The sequence below is a fragment of the Nelumbo lutea genome, chromosome 6 (assembly GCF_056320005.1).
Source record: "Nelumbo lutea isolate HS-2025 chromosome 6, American lotus-T2T, whole genome shotgun sequence".
Taxonomy (NCBI): Eukaryota; Viridiplantae; Streptophyta; class Magnoliopsida; order Proteales; family Nelumbonaceae; genus Nelumbo; species Nelumbo lutea.
Window position 1 is genome coordinate 61,639,162 of NC_142689.1, and position 23,604 is coordinate 61,662,765.

Sequence of the window (23,604 nt, forward strand, 5' to 3'; positions counted from 1 at the left end):
ATCATAAAAATCTCTCTTATAGTTTTATTTTAACAAATATCTCATTTAAATTTTTGAGAAACTCAATAAAAACCTTTCTTCCATCACTGTTCCAGACGGATTGATGCACCAATTTTTTCTAAATACCCATTCTACCATTTTATAAATTATTTTACATACAAAATTACAGAAATAACCAAATTTCAACTCAACAAAAATCTCTTTTAATGATCACCTCAATAATTTTACATACAAAATTACTGAAATATGCATTTTTGTTAAGTTAAAATGGAATTATTTTAGTAATTTTGTATGTAAAATAATTTATAAAATTGTAAAATGGATATTTGAAAAAAACTGGTGTATCAGTCTAACATTTTCCATATGGGACGGTGGTGGAAGGGAGGCTTTTGTCAAGTTTCTAAAAAGTTTAGGGGACATATTTATTAAAATAAAACTTTAGGGGAGGCTTTTGTATTTTACCCTAAGTCAAAAAGAAATGGCCTTAGAGACACCTTTAATGATGCCTTAATGATAAAAGCATGTTAATGTGAAATTGCTCAAGTTTGAAAAGGCCACTTTAGATCCTAAAATTCGAAAAGCCATTTTAGATCCTAAAATTAATAAGTAAACTAAAACAATTAAACAAGGTTTTAACAACCGACCCAAAACAAAACTGCTTTGGCCGCAAGTTTTTGAGTTAGCAGTTCAATCGTCTAGTCCAAATGGATCAGCTTGTGACATTTTGAAAAATAAAAATAAAAAATGATCCAAAAACCTTTTTGGAATAGTTTAGTGTTCAATCGTATGGGTCATCGACTTGTTGACCAAGTCAATGTTTTTTCTTTTTGGAAAATTCCAAATCATGTATAAAATGGAACTAGATAGTTGATTGGTTCCTTGGACAAATAGTTTGACCACACAGGTCAACGACAATTTTGAAACCATGCAAGCGAATTAATTAATTAAAAAGTAATAAATAGAAAAATTAAAGAACTTAAGCTAATTGAACCAAATAAGTAAATTAAGCCAAATATGTAAATTGAGCAATTGAATAAGGAAATTAAATTAATTAAGTAAATATGTTATATAATTAAGTAAATTAAATAAACAAACTCAATCGACCTAAATAAATAAATTTAGTGAATAAGATAATTTATTAAGTAAGTTAATCTAAGTAAATAAAGAAATTAAAGAAGTTAAGCTAATTAAACTAAATAAATAAATAAATAAAGTCAGTTAAGTGAATTAACTAATTTATTAAGTCAACTAAGCAAATTAAGCTAAGTAAATAGAGTAATGAAATAATCAAAGCTAATTAAGGAAAATAAGTAAATTCAGCTATTGTTATTTGAGTAAATTAAAACAAGTAAATAAAGTAATTAAAAATTAAGTAAATTAGTTTATTTAATAAAATTGAGTTACTAAGTTAATTAGGCAAATTAAGTGATGGTTAATTTAATATTTGTTAAGCTAATTAAGTTAGTGTTTAAGTAATAATTTACTCTTAATTCTTATTAATTATTTATTAATAAACTAATAATTGTTAATTTAATGACTCTAATTTGATCAAATGCTTGAAGTAATTTATTTCAAGATTAATAAAAATTATTTTTAAACTAACATATTTTTTAACATCTAAGGTGGCCCTTTTCAAACTTAGGGTCTAAAGTGGCCTTTAGAGATGGCAATTTTCCCCTTCCTCATTGGGTCAGGGATGGGGATAGGGATGTGGAGTTAATTCCCCACCCTGCTCTAAGCTTGATATATATATATATATATATATATATATATATATATATATTAGCTATATTATTTATGAGATTATTTATATTATATGTCAAAATATATATAAACTATTTTATATTTTAAAAAATCACCTTATTTAAGTAAATATATTTTCTAAAAATATTTTTTAATTAAAAAAAAAAAGTTGAGGATTTCAGTCCTTAACAGGGGAACTTATCCCCATCGGGTATTGATGATGGAGAATCATTTTTATCCCCAACGAGGATCAAAGTTAGGGTGAGGATTTATCCACATAAGCATGTTTTTATTATTTTATTTATTGTCTAATGGTCCTTCAACTACATTTCTCATGATATTTTTATTTTTGCCTTAAAGTGGCCCATTTTAGTTGGAGGGCACAAATTATCCTTTTAATTCTTTAGGGTTTAAAGTGGCTTTTTTACAAAGTTAAAGGGTTGTCAAAGCCAAAAATCCCTCTAGAATTATATATATATATATATATATATATATGAGAAAAAGAGAGAGAGAGAGAGAGAGAGAGATGAAACCAATTGGCTATTGGAATTTACACATGACACGCCAACCCATTTAGTTGCGATTTAAAATAATATTCATTAGGACCCATGTGATGTGCAAACTTTATTTATAGGAAAATTTGAAGATGGAGCTCTATGAAATTTCCAATTAAGTGGTGCTCATAAGTTCCATTCAAGTATTATTTTTATTTTTATTTTTTTTTTGTTATGTCTATGTAGACATGTGAATTTTTAAGCCAAATAAATGAGCTTAATTTACATGACAACCTTTGATTTAAGATGGGCCTCCATGGGCTCAAGGCCCAAGTCTACATAAATATGTCTTGGTGGCCTAAAGATCCAAGTGTATTAAGTCCAATCTGGCCCATCTTCTATTGTAATAGGGTGGTCCTATTAGCAATACCACTAACTCCTACATAATGGTGCATGCATGGGAGTTAATCCTAGCCTAAGACCCCACTCACATGGATTGGTTAGCTAAATGGGTTGAGGTGGCAGCCTTAATCTTTGGCTATAAATAGCCTTGCCTAGGAAGAATTCCTTTTTTCCTTTTGGAGAATCACATTGCCAAAAGCTCTCACACACCAACACTTGACGATTGCAAGCTATTACAAGCTCCTGCAAACTCCAGCAACTGCATGATCAAGAGAGAAGAAAATGAGGGAAAAGCTTTTTCGTTCTCTACAACACTTGGATTCAAGCTCTCCAAAGAAGATCAAGCCACCACAAAAGGGCCCTTCTTAGAGAAGCATCCTTCACAGCCGATCAAGCACGAAGCCCGAAGTGAAGAAATCTATATCAAATTTCCCAAAGCACCAAAATCAAGGAAATCTACATCAACATTTCAAGAAGTACGAGAAACATGTCAACAACCCTCGTCTTCACCAAATTCAACCGTTAATCAGAGGTTGCTCACGTCATCGAGCAGAAATCAAAGATAGTTTATTCCCTTGTTTATTTTTCTTTATTACACATTTATTTTTGTAATTTATCTCCATATTTTGTGCTAATCAAATACACAAAATTTGTGTCGACAATCTAGTTTAGCTAATTACAATCTAAGTTGTGCTTTAGTGAGAGTGACCAATTTCCTATTCTCTAGATAAATTTGTATTTTTTTGTATCTTGATGCTAATTTTTATTAGTTTTTAAAATAATAAATTTTTATTAATTTTTTAAAAAATATTTTTTTTATTAATTTATTATTATTTTTGTATTATTTTTAGGTAAAATTATAAAAAAAATCTCTTATAACAATTCTATAAACCACCTTTGTGTTTTGACCCTAAGAAAGGCATGTCCCCTATAGTTTTGAGAAAAAAATGCAAATACCTCTTTTCCCTTGGCATTTTAGCAACAAAGACATTGAAGTGACCGAAATACCCTTATCATTGTTAATGCATTATCATACACAATTCAAAGTTTCAACTTTTACCATCCACTAATTTATTTTGCCAGACAACTTTCAAAGAATAACTCTCCTTACCCTTCTTGGACAAAATAAGATAAGAAGGCTGAAGTGAAGTAAAATTAATGCATTACATCAACATTTTTTATTTGGAATACTAACAAAATGAAGATATTTGCACCTTTTTTCAAAATAATAGGGGAGTTTTTCTTAAGGTCAAAACATTGGAGAGTTTCATAGGATTGTTAAAAAACCCAATGAGGCTTTTATAATTTTCCTTATTTTTAAATGAAATTTAAATTGATTTCAAAATAATCAAACTATATTTAATATTAATGTTTTTTATTAATTTTTGAAATTAGTAAAAAATTGAATTTAGTTAAGTATATTAAGTTTTTATTAAATTTAAATTCCTCATGAAATTCAATTAACTATATAAAGTTTTTATTTTTTAGTGGAACTTAAGTTGGTTTTACATTAGTAAAATTGAATTATAAAACAAATAATTGCTAGATAATTTTGTATTAGTTTTATATTAATTTTAAATTGGTATTAGTTTTTAACTTATCTTATTCCTTTTATTAATTAAATATTTTTTATTATATTATTAAAAATATTTTTATTAATAAAAATAATTAATAATTATTTTTATTTTATTTAAGTAACTTACTCAATTATCTTTATTATGGCTAATAATTAATTTTTATTATTTTCAAATAGAATGTAAATGGATTATAATTATAAATGGAAGTAGATTATGTAGCCCAATAGATCATTGAATATCTCAATTTCAATATAATTAATCTTTACTAATAATTAAAGTTTAATAGAAATATAATTTTTAGTATATATAAAATTATAGTTAAATTGAAATGGATATAGATATAGAAAAATTAATGAATTTTATGCAATTTAATGGAGTAATGGAGATGAGAGAAAATTATTAGCATGGGTTATTAACAGTGAGAGTTAATGAAATAATTAATGAGGATAGATTATTAAAAGCAAGGTTTTAAAAACCAACCCGGAAACGGAACCGCTGTGGTCACCTGTTTCCGGGTCAACGGTTCGACCATCCGGGTCGAATGGTTCAGGCAGCTTGGAATATTAGGGCAATTAATATTATTACTCTTGGTCTTTTATAAGAAAAAATAGATGGTTGTTAGGTGAGAAAGAAGATAAAAGAAAGAAAGAAAGAAAGGAGATAAAGGAAAAAGGAAGGAAAGAAGGAAAAAATGAAGGAAGGAGGAAAGGAGGAGGAGGAGGAGGAGCATTCAACATTCACCGGTGACGACAACAACAACAGCGGCGGCAATAGACAACACAGTGGTAACCATTCGGTCGGATGAGAACTCATTTCCAGAACTTGTTTAAAAAAGCTAATGGGAAAGAGGAGAGAGAGAGAGATTTAATAGTAAGTTAATTAAGAAGATTAAAAGTCTTAAGGTGATTGATCATTTGAATTATTTTATTTAATTTTAAAATTAACAAAAAAAACAGAAAAAAAGATAAATGCATTTGAAAATAAACCAAGAAACAAGACAAGTACCTTTGAAAATAAACCAGAAAGAAGAAAAGTACTATCTTGGCTCCAGTTTAATATACAGATGTTGAGTAACATTGCTTATTTTACCCAACACCAATGGGATTGTAGCATACACAAGAACGTTCCCAGCAGCCAAAATTTTCCAGGCGGAAAGGACGGCTGAGAAGAAGCTATGAGAAATCAATATTTCCTGATGGGCTGCCCTCTCAAGATCCAATGGAAAAATAGCCTTATAAACAATGTCATAACTCATATATATTATCCACAGGGAGGCCATCTGTGGACAGTCTTACACCCCATTGGTTATTTGTTGGTATGGGTGTACAATGGTGGAAACCTGATTTAGTCGACCACACACTGTAACTCTGCATCCGAAACATCTTTTCATGAATAACATATATAAGTATAGAAAATTTTTCCAATATACTTCTTAAAAGTGCTATGAGGTTGGCGTGAAAGCTGTATGTGAGGATCTATACCTTATACGGGATTCAGAAGGTGGGTGAGGAAACCTTTGAACGGGTAAATAAGAGTAAAAGAATGTGACAATGCTTGGTCCATTCCGAAAGGGGATTTACACTTGATTGCAGATGTGGGCGATATTATTGGTTAAATCATGGTTTTTAAAATTAGACCAGACCAGACAATTGGATTGGAAAAATCGGGAATCAGTCATCCATTTTATCCTACAATTGTCTTTTGGCCAAAAACTGTTGATTTGGTCAATAAATTGATGACTTGGGTGGTCAAACTGTTCAAACCGATTAATGGTTTTTTGACCTTTTTTATTTTTTTATTTTTTTATCAGAATGAGTGGTTGTTTATTCGGTTTGAACGGTTGGACCATTCAACCCAGGAACTGGACCCCTAAACGGTTTGTTGTCCAGTTCGGTTTTAAAAATACTTAGGTTAAGCAACCCCTAAAACAGTTACGAAGTGCAGTTAAGAAAGATTTAAAGTCTTGGTATTTTAGGTTGGGATTTTTACTTGATTTAAGATGCTGAGTTGGGTTTATTTTGTAATGAAATAATCCACTTTTTCTATAATATGGGAATTGGACCAAAAAGCCGTTCTGTTGGATTCTATTTGAATAAAAAAAACCAGCGTTTGATTCATGCTTTCTACATTGTTATGGGTTTTCAATGAAATAAGAGAGACTTTCACAAGCCAGAGTTTTTTTTTTTTAAGTATTTGGTGAAATGTACCACTATCCCCCCCACCCCCGCCCCCCAAAGTTGGTGGTGGATCAACCATTTTGCTCCACATCAGTTATAAATGTATATATCCCACATCCCACTTGATAAGTGGACTGCACTCCACCTCAGAAAATCTGAATTGCAGTTTCCTCCTAGTCTATTAGTAGCCCTCCTATAAACTGCATCCTGTCCATGAATTCAGCATCAATCCATGGGCAGTATTCAGTCCACTCCTAAAAATCCTAGCTTCACCCTAGGGGTGGACTAAACTATAAAAACCCCTTTTTAGGTTAGTGGTTGTTATGGTTCTTGTTTAGGTGGGTTTTATATATAAAAAGTTTCTTTTATATGTATGGTTTAGTAGAAAGAAAAGTTTGCTCTTTTCTTGTTAGAGATGAAAAACAGGGGTTAAGAAAAAGATGGTGCTATTAATATGAGTGTGTGTAATACTCTAAATACTTTATTACTAGTAATGATTTATGTGATGCACAGGCTTTGTTAAATAGAAATTGCAATAAAAGTAGCTATATAATATTCTCAATTGGGCCAGATTGGTTCAAGTCTAGGAATGGCAATGGGTCATGTTCAAGGCGGGGACCATACACCCCATCCTCAACCCCAGTTTCTAAGTAACTACCCATCCTCGACCCTAATCCTCATCAGGGAGAAAAATGGACCCCTATTCCTGAACCCCAATGTGGAGACAAGTTCCCCATGAGGGACCCAATTCCTCGAATTCTTTTTTATTTTTAATTAAAATTTTATTTGGGAAAAAATTATTTAAGAAAAGAAAAAATATTAATCTAAATCGGTTTCGTACTTAAATAACATTTATTTGAGTTCAAATGAATATAAATCTATTTAATAAAACATATACACATAATATTTTAAAATATTTAATATATATATATTTAAAATTTAAAATATAAATAGCATTAATTTAAAAAATATTTAATATATTACAGTCGAGGTAGGGTCAGGGTGGGGACTTCACTCTCCATTCCTACCCTCATCTCTGATCAAATATCTGAATTAATCCCCATAGTCCTCATCCCTATCCTTGCCAGAATAGTCTCCATACTCAACCCAATCAGATCAAGGAAGCTAGGTAGATACCCAGCGGGGATGGGAAAACAACCATCACTATCCAAGTCGAGTATCGTTTTATAGGTTGTCTAGTTGGTCTATTATTTATACATCCATGTAGATTTGTAAATTAATTAACATCCATTTAAGTTAAATAGATAAATAATTCATCTAGATATAAAATGAGTCAATAATTAATTCGAATATTTCACCCAAGTTAATTAGAATTGAAATAATTATAGTTAATAACAGATTAATTATTAATATGATTTAATAATCTACTTATATACAAATATAATTAATTGTTTAAATTATTACAATTGGGACACACATAATTAGGGTATAACAGTAATTAGTGTCTTTATATTTCAATTGTAATTAATATAAATAATTAATTAATAATTTACTTAACAATCTGATTTTATTGAAGTGAATATAAATTAATAATTGGTATCCCATATATTGAAGGGGCTGATGTCATATGATATCCATATGCAATATGGGTTGTTCAAAATCGGGCCGCCTAATACCCGATTAGCCAATCTTCTTCACCCACATACATAAAACTGGTCTTGCAAGATATGCTTTTGTGCAACCAGCATGACCCATTTGATTGTTTTTGACCGGTGACCAAAAACCCAGCCCAAAAAAAAGCAGTCCATTTTGTAGAAAACTTCCTGTTTATCGTCTTTACAGCATCTAGATCTGTTATGTTTTGTTTCTTTATCACAATCTCTCTCTCTTTCTGGCTTGTCTCCGATCAGAGGTATCAAAGGTGGAACCACCGATCGATCTTGGTGTGCAATTCACACATTCATCATTCGTGGTATAGTCTTCGCAATTGCAATCAAAACCCCATTCATTATTCGGAAACATTATTCAACTCTCATTTTTTTTTCATTTCCAAGATGAAATTCTATTCTAAGCTGGAAAAAATTAGTAAAAATGGGTAAAATAAAAATTTATTTGCAACAAATCAAATGCCTTTTTTTCTTAAAAGGTGAATTCTTTTTGTAGCCACAATGAGAGTAAATTTTATTTGGTTACAACTTGTTAATTTCATTCATTCATTTTTTCATTAATCAAAATAATAATATCATAATCAACCGTGTCCTACAAAACCAGTAATGATTGAGGCCCATGAAATTCCATCCTTATGGGTAAGATTACTCTAAGCTCCCACATTTAGAGTTAGGGGTGGATTTGAGCCAAAACGAACTGGATATCTAACTATTGGAGTTTGTCTCACCAATAAATTCTAAGGCTCCATCTTGACCTTGACCTTGTTTCGAGCTAAAGACAAGCTTAAATTCGACCTTAGTCAAAAGCTCACAAGTTTGAGTTCAGCTAAGCTCAAGCTTAACTATGAGTCAAATGTTTTATAAAAACAAAAAATTAAACATATAAAAGAAGTATTTTTTTATTTGACATATAAAAAAATAAGAATTATAAAAATTAATTATTATATATAACATTTTGTATAATATCTATTATTTTTTATATGCATGATATTTTCATATTTATTAAATATATATCAATTAGGCATGCAAGTTTTTATGCGCTAGGCTTTATTGGGTTGAGGAGGAGGAGAAAGAGGAAGCCAAAAATCATATTGCCGAAGTTCTTAACCGCTGATGGCTGCGCCAAGTTCAGATCGGCCGCTGCAATCACCCACAACAAGAAGCTTGCCGGTGTTGACCCACCTTCGTTTGCCTAAAGAAACCCGTCGATGTAAGGCTTCAATCTGTTGAAAAGAGAAAACAGGAAGCCCTTGTAAGGAGAAGAATAAGAAAAAGAGGTAGAGGCCAAAAAACGCATCACCGGAGTTCTCGCCACCGATGGCCACTAGTTCGAGTCACTATCCACTGTTGTATGGTCGCCTGCATGGTTTTCAAAATCGGACCCGGCCGGACGGTCGGACCGGAAAATCGGGAACCGGTCAGGTCCGTTTTCCCAAAAACCATTGATTTTGGTCAGCGAACCGTTCACCGCTGAACCGTTCGGTGGAGAGAAATTTTCAGACAATCGAATATTTTTGTCTTTTTGTGGCCGGTTGAACGGGTTATACCATGTTAACGGTGCAAAGCCCGTTAACGTTATGAAACTCGATCCTGTACGCGTGGTCGATTGTGGTTGGTGGGTTCACACGTCCAGTAACCCACCGGTGCTCAGAACGCGAACTCCACTGATAAGTAATAACCCCTCGACATATTCGATGGTTGCGGGAATCGAATCCGCGTCTCTTCCGAAGCTAACGTACCAACTGAGCACCCCCTCAGTTGTATGGGAATTTGTGATCGTTCATATAGACTATTTACATTCCTGGTTATTTTTCCCAGTGTTTCGCATCAGCTCCCTGAACTTTTTCAATCTTATAACCGTGACCTTGGAGGCATTTTGTCGGTAATTACGAGTCCATATCCTCTGGCACCACTGAACGCTTCTCCTACCCGAGACCATTTGTTCGACCAGAAAACCTACGTCTCTTTTGCTTTCTTTCACGATCTTGAATTCAATAACAACAATGGCGAAATCGAGCGCTGACGACGTGGAGCTCAGGCGAGCCTGTGAAGCCGCTCTGGAGAGCATTGGTACGAAACATAAGGTCGCCATGTCAATCCGTGTTGCAAAGAGCCGTGGGGCGAAGGGTAAAGGTGGAAAATTAAAAAGCATGGCCAAACCAAGGGTTCTTGCTGTCACGAGTACGTAGTTTCCTCTCTGATTTCTTTGAAATCCATTTCCGGATTGATCATTTTGACGATCTGGAAGCGAACTTTTATCGCGTTTACGTACGTAATTATGTATTCCTGTTAGTATTTCTTTCTGGCAATACTCGGACTTCTCGGTTTCACAGATCATATGTATTCAAGCGTGAATTTAGTTGTTTGGATAACTGTCAATGCTTAATCCCTTTTCTGCTCCGGGAAGTGGTGTTTCCTTGTGTTTATATGAAGCCAGCAATATTTAGTCAACATTTTATTTTATTGTTTCAGTTCAACTTATAGGATTAGAGTTAATCTAGTTATACTCTTTCTTGACTCAAGTCTGGTTGTTTGAATCGGTTATTAAGTTTTAGTTGCATGGAAGCATGCACACGGAATTATGGACAAACTGGTGGAAATTCATTTCCAACAGGTCAGAGATAAAAGGCTTCCTGACACCAGGTGTCAGATAATTCAAAGTTAGAATTCTAACACTAATGGGAAAATTTCTCTACTATGAGCCTGGCAATGTCTTGGGAATGAATCCACTTGCGTCAGTTTGGTTCAGTTTTGCACCTGGAGGCTTTAATAAGAAGTGAGGATAAGTGGATAATTACCTCGTACCCTTTAAACTTGGAGAGTCCAATCTAATTTTGCATTGAAGCTTGTTCGCATATAAAAATGCACTGGTTTGGAGATTTCAGGATGTGAGTGGAGGTATGCATATGGTTACTGCATAGTGTAATCTATAAATTCTTAAATAAATCAGGAGTTTGCATATGGTTGCTGCGTAATGTAATCTATAAATTCTTAAATGAATCAGGAACATTTACTGGTGAGATAAATGCTGGATTAGTACAAAACTTAACTAGACTGATTGCTGAAGTTAGCAAGTTATCACAATAAGGGAGTCTGTGTGGAAGCAATGGTCACTCTTTATCACCAAGAGTATCTCATCTCAAGTTGCATTCATGGTTCTTTAATCTTTATATCTAGTATCCCTAATATCAAGGAGCTAAAACATAGGGTATCTCCAAGTTTGATCTTCTGCATTCTTATGGCAGTTTCTCCAGGCCATTAATTCATTTTGGTCCAATAGGTGATAATTGTATATTTCCAAACTCTCTGGTGGATACTACCATCTGCTAGGTGACATAGTATGGGCAATTTTTTTTTTTTTTTTTTTTTTTGGTATGGTCCAATAGATGATAATTGTATATTTCCAAACTCTCTGGTGGATGCTACCTTCTGCTAGGTGACATAGTATGGGCAAGTTTAATGCATATGATTTGATATATACAAAAAGTAAGACTTTTATGTTATGAGTTCTAATTTTATAACTCATTAATTCTGGTGAAATAGAAGAAAATTTTTTAATTGATTGATTTTTATTATAAAAAACTACTAGGTTTTGCTTTCTATGGCATGAACTGCAATTACCATTTGTTTATGCAGCAAAATTAAAGGGTCAAAGGACAAAAGCTCTTCTTCGTGTCTTCAAATACTCCAACGGAGGAGTTCTTGAGGTAATTGTCATCATGTCTTTCTTATGAAAATAAAATATTCAGTCAATAGGAGATCTTCTATTATTATAATCACCCTTCATGTATCTTCATCCAGCCTTTTCAGTAAAATGGGATGCAATGGCTATGACAGTTTCTTTTTGATTGCTAATGGCTACATTTGTTAGTGCTGCTTTGGTTTTAGGGGATGCTGTGCTGGAACCATTATTAAAACTGCCCTTCTACCTAGAGCAAAGTTTGGGGTTTTGAAATAAAATTTATTAGGGTTTGTAAAGAAGTAGGGCATAGTCCATATTGGGGTAGATAGGTGGGCCTAGTCTACCACAATGGGGAGTTTTGGCACATCTTATGTATATTGTTATATGTAATACATACACCTATTCTTTCATGATTAAGTAGTAAACCATTAAGTTTTTGTTGCTGATAAAGAAAGGACTTTTGTTAGGAAAACAAAAAGAAGACTGTAGGACATAGTCCAGTCCAATGCATCACATATTTGGACTCATTTGTTATCCTTTAACCCCAAATGTTAATGTAATTACCCAAAATAGTTCTCTAAAAAATCAATAGATTGGAAAGAGTTCTTAATACTTATAAAGTAAACAAAAAGAAAGGTCCTCAGCAATGAAAAACAGTGGGCAATATGTGAAAAAACAATGCCATTTAAGTTACATTCCTCTTCCTTAAGGTTTCTTTGCTCAAAGTTTGTGTCTGAAGTGATGAAAATATTTTGTTACACTTGTAGCCTGCGAAAGTGTACAAGCTAAAGCATCTTTCGAAGGTGGAGGTTATTTCAAATGATCCCAGTGGATGTACATTTACATTGGTAATGACCTATTTTCTCTGAATTTATACTTTCTTTACATTTGAAGTTCCCATTGGCAGTTTAAACATTATGTTATTTCACTGACCAGCTGGATTTAGAATAGTTCAACAATGAAAAGAGGTTCTTTGTTGCATTTAGAAGTTTCAATTTTGTTTGATATTTTTATTGTCCTTTTCATTCACGAACATCATACAGGGATTTGATAACCGAAGCTCTTCACCACCCCAATGGACCATGCGCAACATTGATGACAGGTGCATATATATATATATATATATATATATATATATATTCCAAGCCCAATATCCAGTTTGATTTGTTGCTAAGATAATGCCATGTTCTGCATGCAAAGGCAGAGGTCTATATTAATCAATCAAATTTTTATGGATAGTTCTTGTTTGCTTTGTTTAATCAACAATATTTTGTTTATTATGTTTTTTGCTTGTAGGAACCGCCTTCTGTTTTTCATCTTAAACATGTGTAAAGAGATATTGGGCCGCCTTCCCAAAGTTGTTGGCATTGATATCGTTGAGATGGCTCTTTGGGCTAAGGTGCAAATAATAATTCTTATTTTTTTCCTACTATCATTTCATGGATTTATCTCATTTAAGAACTAAATTTTTTTATGTACCTTTAGAGAGGCTGCAAAATAGGATTTTATGTTTGATTTTAGCTTTAAGTTATATGCTAGAGAATATCTTTTATTGCTCACAATATGCTTGAAAATTTCTCACTGTAAAATTGAATTGTATCTTTCTGACTTTTTTGATCAGTAACAAAACCTTTTATTTATTAAAAGAGAAATTTACAAGAATACATTCACCTCTGACCCATTTGGAAGATAAAAAGTTTATCTCCCATAAAAAGTTTGTCTCCCATACGGTGGAAACCCTGGCTGCTCATTAGATGATGCTACCCTTAAATTTTGTTTTCTGCTCCAGGTACTCACATGTTGATTCTCTTATAAATATCACATTTTGAGATTAGAGTCTAACAAGTTATTTTTCATTGATTTATAAGGGCCAAGTCGTGGTTTTGCTTTTGCTTGTTTGGATGCTTAATTATCTCATCTAGAACAACTAGAAAGTAGAATTATCCTCTCTCTCTCTCTCTCTCTCTCTCTCTCTTTCTCTTGACACTACTGGTTTTAGGTTTATGTAGTTTGCAATGGACTCTTTCTATTGTGTTTCTTGTGCAAGAAATTATCTCTGAATTGTTGGTTTTCACCAATCTTGTATAGGAAAATACATCTTCTGTCACTACTCAGGCATATCCTCAAGATGGGCCTGTTGCATCCCTTGTAACAGAAGACTTGAAAGTAACTGTTGAACGAGAACTTGTATCACAAGCTGAAGAAGAAGACATAGAGGCCCTTCTTGGCACGTAAGTATCAAAATATTTATTAGTTAGGACTTCTATTTCCCCTTCCCCTATCTGCTGTCTGTTCATCCTTTTGAAGAAAATAAGAAAAAAAGTAGCAGTGGGTAAATTATCAAAAAAAGAAAAAAAGGTTGCAGTGGGTGTGATCAGTTATTTATAGTATATTCTAGTTGTCATGTGGTCATTTGTTATCTAGACTAGTGCATGTTTAAAGTTTCATTTGCTTCTGATATGTCCTTATAGGGCGGCTGGTACAATAAACTCAATAGAAAACTCAAAAACACTACTCCAAAGGGTCCCAACAAGTATGCTGTGGTCCCCACTCCCTAACTAAACAAATAATAAATAGAAACAACTAATAAAACTGTAAAAAATCCTCAACAGACGCCCTACATAAACTGAAATAAAAAAGACAAAACACCTTTTAATAAACCAACCTATAATGACTAAAATATCCCTTTGCCAGCTCTAACAATAATGATTAAAAGAATGAGTATGTACAATAAGCGCGAAGCCCCCAAAGATATAGGCTAGGGTTTGCATTTGACCTGTAAAATTCCTTGGATTCTTTTATAAATGTCCACAAAACATTTGGGTTCTATGACTACAAGCCTCCCCTACTTGATTGAAGCTATATAGTTTCTTATTTAACCTTGAGTGGGAGGAACCTTGGGAAGGTTTGGTGTCGAGGGCCTTTCCATCAGTAAGGAAGAGACTTATTGGAGGCAAAAATCAAGGCACAAGTGGATCAAGAAGGGGAATGGTAATGCCAAATGTTTTCATGCAATAAAAAATGGTGGGAGGAAGAATTTTGTGGAAAAATTGGAGGTGATCTCAGATCAGGATCTAATTGCTAAGACTTTTGTGGATCACTTCAAATTTTCTTATAAAAGATAGGATGGGGTCAGGTTTAGTGTGGAAGGGTTGGAGTGGCTAGTGCTAAATGGACAAGTAACTAGATTTTTAGAGAGTAATTTTGACTTGGAGTAAATTAGTAAAGCTATATTCTCAATGGATAGATATAAAGCCTTGGGGCTATATAGATTTACTATGGCTTTCTATCAGGATTGTTCAATGAACTCGCTGATAGGCATTTTATTAGCCTTGGTTTTAATGCTAATTTCCTAGTGTTAATTCCTAAGATGGATGCCATTCAGTCAAAGGATTCTAGACCCATTAGCTTGGCCACTAGCATTTGCACATTATTGAAAAGAAATAATATAGAAAAGAGAAGAGAAGAGGAAGACAAGAAAAAGAAAAGAGAATGTTTAGAGAGGCCAATAAGCAGGGCTGACGACACCCAACAATATGATAGCTTAATAAAAGTAAAAGTACAATAGTGCCCCTATGAAACAATCTAAAAGAAAATCACAACATTCCCCTCAAGTTGGGATGTATAAATCAATCATGCCCAACTTGTGACATGGTTTTTTTGTTAATAAATAAAAATAAAACTTTTATTAAAAAGAACAGAGATAAACAAACAAATGACAAGATATCACCCCCAAAAATAACACTCAAGACCCACCAAAACACAACCTCATCATCATCATCATCATAGTGGTCATATTCAGGTTCCCCCAATTCGTTTTCTTCATCATCAGCCTCCACCAAGTAATGAAAGAAGAAATTGACTCATTTTTAAAATCAGATAGGGCATACAAAGAAGGAAACTGGTCCTTTAGGGGGGCATTCCCCACCCAAGTTTGTTCCCAAAATTTTACGGAGTTACTTGAATTCAAATCGTACCTGATAAGAGGGGAGAAGACTGGCAACAAATCATGAATGGCTTTCCAAGGTGAAGCGCTTGTGGTCCTGGCTCTGATTCCAGCATCCCATCCATTTTGCTCCAGCCCATGTATGCTTGCCACTATTCTAGCCCATAGTTTCTCTTGCTCCAATGGGAACCTCCACAACCACTTCCCCAGAAGCGCTGAAATCACCACTTTAATGGATAGTATATGCCTTTTGGGTTTGAAAACAGCAAAAAGACCCTTATACAAACAAGAAAAGGGATTTATATAGTTGCCTTCGAACAAAGTGGTGCCCTAACACCCAATCTGACCAAAATATCACAACTTAAGTGACTCACATGACAGTCACATGACTCAAATTAAAGGAAATAGTTATCCAAATACCATTAGATATTAATTCTAAAAATCATGAATCAATTTGAAACTATTTTTTATTTTTCTTGTTTAAAATGGGGTTATGCATTAAAAAATAAAACCAAGACAAATAGTACCTGTAGCTGAAGTGCTGAGCCACATGGAGAAGGTTTCTAGGTGAATGCATGGGGCTTTTCAGCTCACAAACATGATTCATTTTTTCTGCAATAGGTGATTATTTGTGGGCCTTTTCTTCATTTATGTTTTAGATATTTTTTTCTGTAGTGGGCCTGAAGTTATTGGGTCCGAATTAGATCTTTTATTTGTGTCTGAGTGTTCCTTCACAAAGCAGGGGCACATCAGTCATTTTATGTATCATTAGCCCCTTAATATAAATACTACTTTAGGGCCGGTTGAGAACACACTTCCTGCCCACTCATTCTCTTCTCTCTTCTCTGTTTTCTTTCTTTTACCCTAATAACCATTACAAGTTAGCAAACACATCTGTTGAAGTCTTCTGTTGGATTATCTGTTATTTGCTTTGCTTGCCCATATGTCATTGGCAAACACATCTCTTCTCCCTTCTTTTCTTTTACATTATCTCTTTGTAACAGTGTGGACTTGAAACAATATGCAGATATGTCATGGGTATTGGGGAAGCAGAGGCTTTTTCTGAAAGGTTAAAGAGAGAGTTACTTGCTTTGGAAGCAGCAAATGTACATGCCATTTTGGAAAGTGAACCTTTGGTAGATAAGGTAATTCTTATATAGAAAATCAAAGCTTTTAATGTAGAGTTTTTTTTATTTTATTTTATTGGTAAAGTAATAGATTTTATTAGATAATGAGTGGGAATGTTATGTACAAGAATGGTGCTGAGAATTCCATTTTTTGTCTAGCTCTACTAGCTGCCCCTCTTTTTCCTTCCCCACAAATACAACCTATCCCTTTTAACTCCTTTTGTTTATGCAAAAGTTTTGGATTTTTATCATATTATCTCCTCTTGGACACTTATATAAGCCTCTTAATCCATTGTAAAGAAAATCCATAATTTCCATAATCTAATATCATCTGAAGGGATAGGAATTGGTACTTGAATCTGATTGGAAATTACAATGCCATCTATTCTGTAATGCTTTTACTTGTAAATATGTTCTAGGTACCCCGAACCATATCCATTTCAACCTTCCTCTCTTAGAACCTCAAACTGCACTAAATGCACTCAGTCCTCGCTTCTTTTTTTTTTTTTTGATAAAAGGGAAATGAGATTAGTACACATAGCCGTGGAGATTCTAGGACTGATGTATAATTTTATCATAGTCCATTTTGTATAGGATTATTGTAATCTATAGTCTTTGCATTTGTTCTTTTTTTTTTTTTTCTCTTTTAGACTTTTATGGGCATTTCTATAATTGTACTTATCATGCTAATCTAATAGAGGCTTTTTGGGTGGGGGTCGACTATTCTATTGACACCCTGAAACTGTTTGTCTTTCTTCTTGCTGAAACCTTCTTGTTGACATGGTATCAGAGCATTTGAGTTGATTCAAGACCTGGGACTTAAAAGGATGATTCAAAGGGATTTAGATCTCCATTTGAATATGTAGAGAACCCTGATGTGGGCCCCACTGCAGTGGTCCCCACTGTGTTCGTAGGACAGCAGTATTTGTTTCAGTTATAGTAGTGTCAGTTTGAGTCAGTTTGCTAATTCAGCTGTTATTTATTTCAGTTTTATATACTTTCTTTATTATGTAAGTACCAAGGGCAGTGTGTCCTTTCATCATGTACTAAACATAAATCTATAAATATTAAGAGAGTGGCGGCGGCAGATCTGTTAGAATCTGTCCCTCCTTTCAGCAACTTGTGTTCTCTTGCTTCTCTTCTATTCTCTCCCTTTTCTCTCATCTTCTTTTCTGTTTTACAAACCTAAAACCTTTTAGGATTCAAGACTGATTACAGTCTTGATCCTCTACTTGGTATCAGAACCTATCTAGGGCTTCTCATGTGTATCTAGTCCAGCCGATCACATGAGAACTAGCTAGGGCTGAAAGCCTTGAAGAAGTTTTTCAGCGGCTGAATCTTGAAGATTACCAGGAGAGGTTCGCAGCAGTTGAAGACTTGCCGCAGCCTACAGAGAGTTGGTAATCAGGAAGAGGCAGCGAAGGTTAGGGTTCAGGTAACCCTAGAAGACAGTACACCGAAGGCAGGTAATCATTAAGTTTGTTTCTTTACTAATTTTTAGAGATTGCAATCAGCCGAGATAGGTTAGACCTATCTAGAAAGAGGGGCCGAACTGTGATTAAGTTTGTGTATAGGGTTTGATTGTTGGGCCGAACCCTCCTCTTCAAAGGGGATTAGTTTTTAGGGTTTCACAGTGCCCTACGACAAGTCCCACTGGTGCGGACTACTTGGAGAGTGCAGCTGAGCACGTTAGTGATTTCAGATCACTAATTTTCTTCAAACCTACAGTTGAAACCCTATTTTTGCTCTCACAGTAGTGGGCCCCATAGTAGTGGTTTCAGAGAACAGCATCTCAGATTGATAGGCGATTGATTTCAGATCAGTTTTGTGTTGGTATTCCTGATCGGATCAGACCAGTTTCAGATCACATCGGTTTTGTGTTGGTATTTCTGATCGGATCAGATCAGTTTCAGATCATATCAGTTTCGGATCAGTTTTCAGACTTACTTCCTTGACTCTGTTTTCTAGTATAATTGCTCTAACAATTTGTAGCCACTGAATCTTGATCAAAGATGGAGTTCAAGGGTCAGGGAGATAGTAGTTTTGGAAACCACAGTTATGGTAATGTATTTGAAACCGGGTTTCAGATTACAACTATGAGATTTGATGGGTCAAATTATTTGGAGTGGTCACAATCAGCCATGATAGCTATTGGAGGAAGGGGAAAACTGGGTTACTTCTTGGGAGATGTGAAAGAACCTTCCAAGGAGGACCCAATATACACCAAGTGGGTTCAAGAGAACTATTTAGTTATGGCATGGCTGTGTAATTCCATGCAGCCACATATCAGTCGAAATTACTTGTGGGCAAAGACAACCAAAGAAATATGGGATGTTGTGAAAGAAACCTATTCCCAACCCCTTAATGTTGCCAGAGCCTATGAACTGAAGTGTGAGGTGAACAACCTTAAACAAGGAAAGAAGCCAGTTTCTGTCTACTTCTCTACCTTGAAATCCTTGAGGCATGAGATTGAACATCTGGAGACCCTTGAGTGGGAGAGTCCCAAAGATGCACAGACTCACAGAAAACAAGTTGAGACGAATAGGGTATTTGAGTTTCTGGCTGGTTTGAATTCAGAATATGACATTGTACGACAACAGATATTGACAAGAGATAGTGTGGCCTTTTCTCAAGCATACTCCTTGGTGCATAGTGAAGAGACCAGGAAGAAAGTTATGATGCAGCCTCAACCCTCTTTCCCAGCCTTGACAGCTATTAAACCCAAGCCAGGGGTGACTCAGAAAGGGACCGGAAGAAGGAAGATAAACGGGATCTGGTATGTGAACATTGCAAGAAACCCAAGCACACAAAAGATACTTGTTGGAAGATACATCCTCACTTGGTCCCAGCAAAACTGAGAAATAAGAAGGGTAATGCTCATATGGCAGTGAACACTGATTCAACATCCTCATCAGATACGTCCCTGGAGACTTTAGCTGCTGTTCAGGCTGCCCTCATACAGTTGGAAAAGGAAGTTGGAAGTTCAGCTCAGCCATCCCAGTCCCCATCAGTTCCTGCTACATCTGCATTTGCACATTCAGGTACTCGAGCCTCAGCTTACCATGCTTCAGCTCCAGGTAATACTGATCACTACTGGGTAATAGATTCAGGTGCATCTGACCATATGACTAGCTTGCCATCTTTGTTTACTTCTTATCACTTGTCCTCTGGCCGAGATAGAGTATCCATTGCTGATGGCTCTCTTGTTCCCATTTCGAGCAAGGGGGACATCAAGTTATCGGACATTATCTCTTTATCTTTTGTTTTGCATGTTCCTAAGCTTGATACCAACCTCCTTTCAGTTAGTAGTATTACCAAACACATGAACTATTCAGTAACCTTTTTCCCTGACTGATGTGTTTTTCAAGATTTGGAGACGAGGAAGGTGATTGGAACTGGCCGTGAGACGAATGGAATCTATTTGCTTGGAGAGAGTACCCGATGGGAAGAGTCTGTTTCCTGCTTTATTTGAGTCTGTTGAGCTATCAGAGTTGAGGTGTGAGAGTTGTGAGCTTGCCAAACATTGTAGAACCTCTTATTCTTTAAGTAATAAAAGGAGTAATTTCCCTTTTGATATTGTGCATACTGATGTTTGGGGGCCGTATCATATCTCTTCTATGGGTGGGTATAGATATTTTCTACTGTTTGTTGATGACCATACCCGGTTTTCTTGGGTATATCTTATGCGTTCTCGGGATGAGGTTCCTGCTCTGACCCAAAACTTCCATCAGATGATTCTCACTCAGTTTGGAACTAAAATCAAAGTCCTCATATCTGATAATGCAAAGGAATACTTTGCTCAACCATTGACCTCCTACCTTCGTAGCCATGGAGTTATTCACCAGAGCACTTGCCCTTATACACCACAGCAGAACGGTGTTGCTGAAAGGAAGAATAGGCATATCTTGGAGGTGGCTAGAAGCATTATTTTTACCTCTAATGTACCTATTCGCTTCTGGGGTGATGCTATCCTCACGGCAGTTTATCTCATTACTCGAGTTCCTTTCCGGGTCCTTGATATGAGAACCCCCTTTTCCCTTCTTTACCCAGACAAGGAGTTGTTCATTGTTCCCCTTAAAACCTTTGGTTGTACCTGTTTCGTCCAGCTTCTCGGACCTCATCATTCCAAGTTTGACCCTAAGGCCTCCAAATGCATTTTCCTTGGTTATGCACAAACTTAAAAGGGTTATTGCTGCTATGATCCGGTTTTAGGGAAACGGTTTGCCTCTATGGATGTCACCTTCTTTGAGGAGACACCCTATTATCCTAGGGTTTCTCCTCAGGGGGAGAGCAGTAAAAGTGGGGCTGTTTTGAGTTTCTTTCCTCAGGGGGAGAGCAATGAGAGTGGAAGTGGGGCTGTTTTGAGTTTCTTTCCTCAGAGGGAGAGCAGTGAGAGTGGAAGTGGGGCTGTTTTGAGCAGTGAGAGTGGAAGTGGGGCTGTTTTGAGCAGTGAGAGTGGAAGTGGGGCTGTTCCTTTACCTATTCCACCGGGTAATGAAGGTTGTAGTGGTGAGGGTGGTCAGAGGGAGCCGGAGTTGAGAGTCTATCACAGGCGATGCTGGCAGGTTGATCCTAGTCTTTGGCAATCTCGGCCAGATCCAGTTCCTTTTGCGGCTCCAGATCCAGAGCCTACTGAGATACCTCCCGCTGTTGCCACTTCCCCTCCTGTGGATGACCTTGATCTCCCTATTGCCATTCGCAAAGGGAAACGACATTGCTTGCACCACTTCTACAACTCACAGCATCTCACAGTTCCTATCCTATGATTGTCTATCACCATCTTACCGGTCCTATCTCACTTCCATTGCCGATGTCCCTATTCCAAGAACAGTGCAAGAAGCCTTATCAGTTCCAGAATGGAAAGATGCAATGCAAGTCGAAATGGATGCCCTGTTAAAGAATAATACCCGAACACTGGTTGACCCACCAAAAGGAAAGAAACCAGTGGGATGCAAAAATGCTGATGGCTCTATTGAAAGGTACAAAGCCCGGTTGGTTGCAAAGGGATTCACTCAGACTTATGGTATAGACTACTTGGAGACCTTTGCCCCAGTAGCCAAGATGACCACCATTCGAGTTTTGTTATCCCTTGCAGCAAATCATTCTTGGCCCCTGTTTCAGATGGATGTTAAAAATGCCTTTCTGAATGGAGACTTACAAGAAGAGGTTTACATGCAGTTGCCTCCTGGATTCTATGATATAGAGACAGGTAAGAAGGTTTGCCGACTGAACAAGGCATTGTATGGTTTGAAGCAGTCACCTAGAGCCTGTATTGATAGGTTCAGATTAGCCCTTGGAAGGTTTGGTTATGTACAGGCCCAGTCAGATCATACACTATTCATCAAAAGGATGGAGTCCTCTCTGACACTACTAGCAGTATATGTAGATGATATTGTGGTGACAGGAAATGACAGTCATGAGATTGAGTCTCTCAAGCAGCTCTTTCATCAAGAGTTTGAGGTAAAAGATCTTGGTGCACTACGGTATTTTTTGGGTATTGAGGTCGCTAGATCCAAGCAGGGGATTTTTATCTCTCAGAGAAAATATGTTCTAGATCTATTGGTGGAAACTGGAAAGTTGGGTGTTAAGCCGGCCGATACACCCATCGAACAAAATCACAAGATTAGTGCAGAGGGTGGGGACCCTCTTGAGGACAAAGTTATGCTCCAACGGTTGGTTGGAAAGCTTCTATATCTCTGTCTCACTCGGTCGGATATCAACTATGTAGTTAGTGTTGTCAGCCAGTACATGCACTCCCCTAGAACTTCTCATCTTCTTGCGGCAGAACGAATATTAGCATACTTGAAGAGATGCCCGGGTAGAGGTATATTACTCAAGAACAATAATCACATGAGGGTGGAAGTCTATACAGATGCCAATTGGGCTGGAAGTGTTGATGACAGAAGGTCTACCTCTAGATATTGTGCCCTTGTGGGAGGTAACCTTGTCTCTTGGAGGAGTAAGAAACTGAGTGTTGTTTCCCGCTCCAGTGGTGAAGCAGAATACAGGTCAATGGCTAATGGAGTCGCTGAAATCTTATGGTTGAGGTCACTACTTGAAGAGTTGGGTATTGACTATGAAAAGCCCTTAATGTTGTATTGTGATAATCAGGCAGCTATTAATATAGCCCACAACCCAGTGCAGCATGACAAAACTAAACATATCGAAGTTGATCGACATTTTGTGCGAGAAAGAGTTATATCACAAGAAGTGTGTCTTCCGTACATCACATCCAATATGCAGCTCGCGGATATTCTCACCAAGGCTGTACCAAGGAAGAAGTTAGAGACAGGCCTATCCAAGTTGGGCATGATAGATATCTACTCCCAACTTGAGGGGAAGTGTAGAGAACACTGATGTGGGCCCCACTGCAGTGGTCCCCACTGTGTTCGTAGGACAGCAGTATTTGTTTCAGTTATAGTAGTATCAGTTTGAGTCAGTTTGCTAATTCAACTGTTATTTATTTCAGTTTTATTTACTTTCTTTATTATGTAAGTACCAAGGGCAGATGTGTCCTTTCATCATGTACTAAACATAAACCTATAAATATTAAGAGAGTGGCGGCGGCAGATCTGTTAGAATCTGTCCCTCCTTTCAGCAACTTGTGTTCTCTTGCTTCTCTTCTATTCTCTCCCTTTTCTCTCATCTTCTTTTTTGTTTTACAAACCTAAAACCTTTTAGGATTCAAGACTGATTACAGTCTTGATCTTCTACTGAATACTCTTTCAAGACCATTTTGAGGGCCGTTTTCAGCATTCTTTTTGATGCAAGGAAGATTTCCTTCTCACTCCTTTCTTCACAATAAGCTGTAGTCAATCAAATGAAATT

General features: G+C 35.8%; 1 protein-coding gene across 6 annotated transcripts in view; it reads left to right on the forward strand.

The window, feature by feature from the left end:
* Positions 1–9,835: 9,835 nt before the first annotated feature.
* Positions 9,836–23,604, forward strand: part of LOC148849174 (exocyst complex component SEC3A-like) — a 97,322-nt gene continuing 83,553 nt past the window's right edge. For all 6 annotated transcript variants that reach the window (XM_088948628.1, XM_088948631.1, XM_088948627.1 and 3 more), the window contains exons 1-7: positions 9,836–10,202; positions 11,658–11,728; positions 12,471–12,551; positions 12,747–12,805; positions 13,000–13,102; positions 13,792–13,934; positions 16,677–16,794. In XM_088948628.1, the coding sequence (XP_088804754.1) occupies positions 10,025–10,202; positions 11,658–11,728; positions 12,471–12,551; positions 12,747–12,805; positions 13,000–13,102; positions 13,792–13,934; positions 16,677–16,794 (753 nt within the window). In that variant the 5' untranslated portion in view covers positions 9,836–10,024. The remainder of the gene's footprint in view (positions 10,203–11,657; positions 11,729–12,470; positions 12,552–12,746; positions 12,806–12,999; positions 13,103–13,791; positions 13,935–16,676; positions 16,795–23,604) is intronic.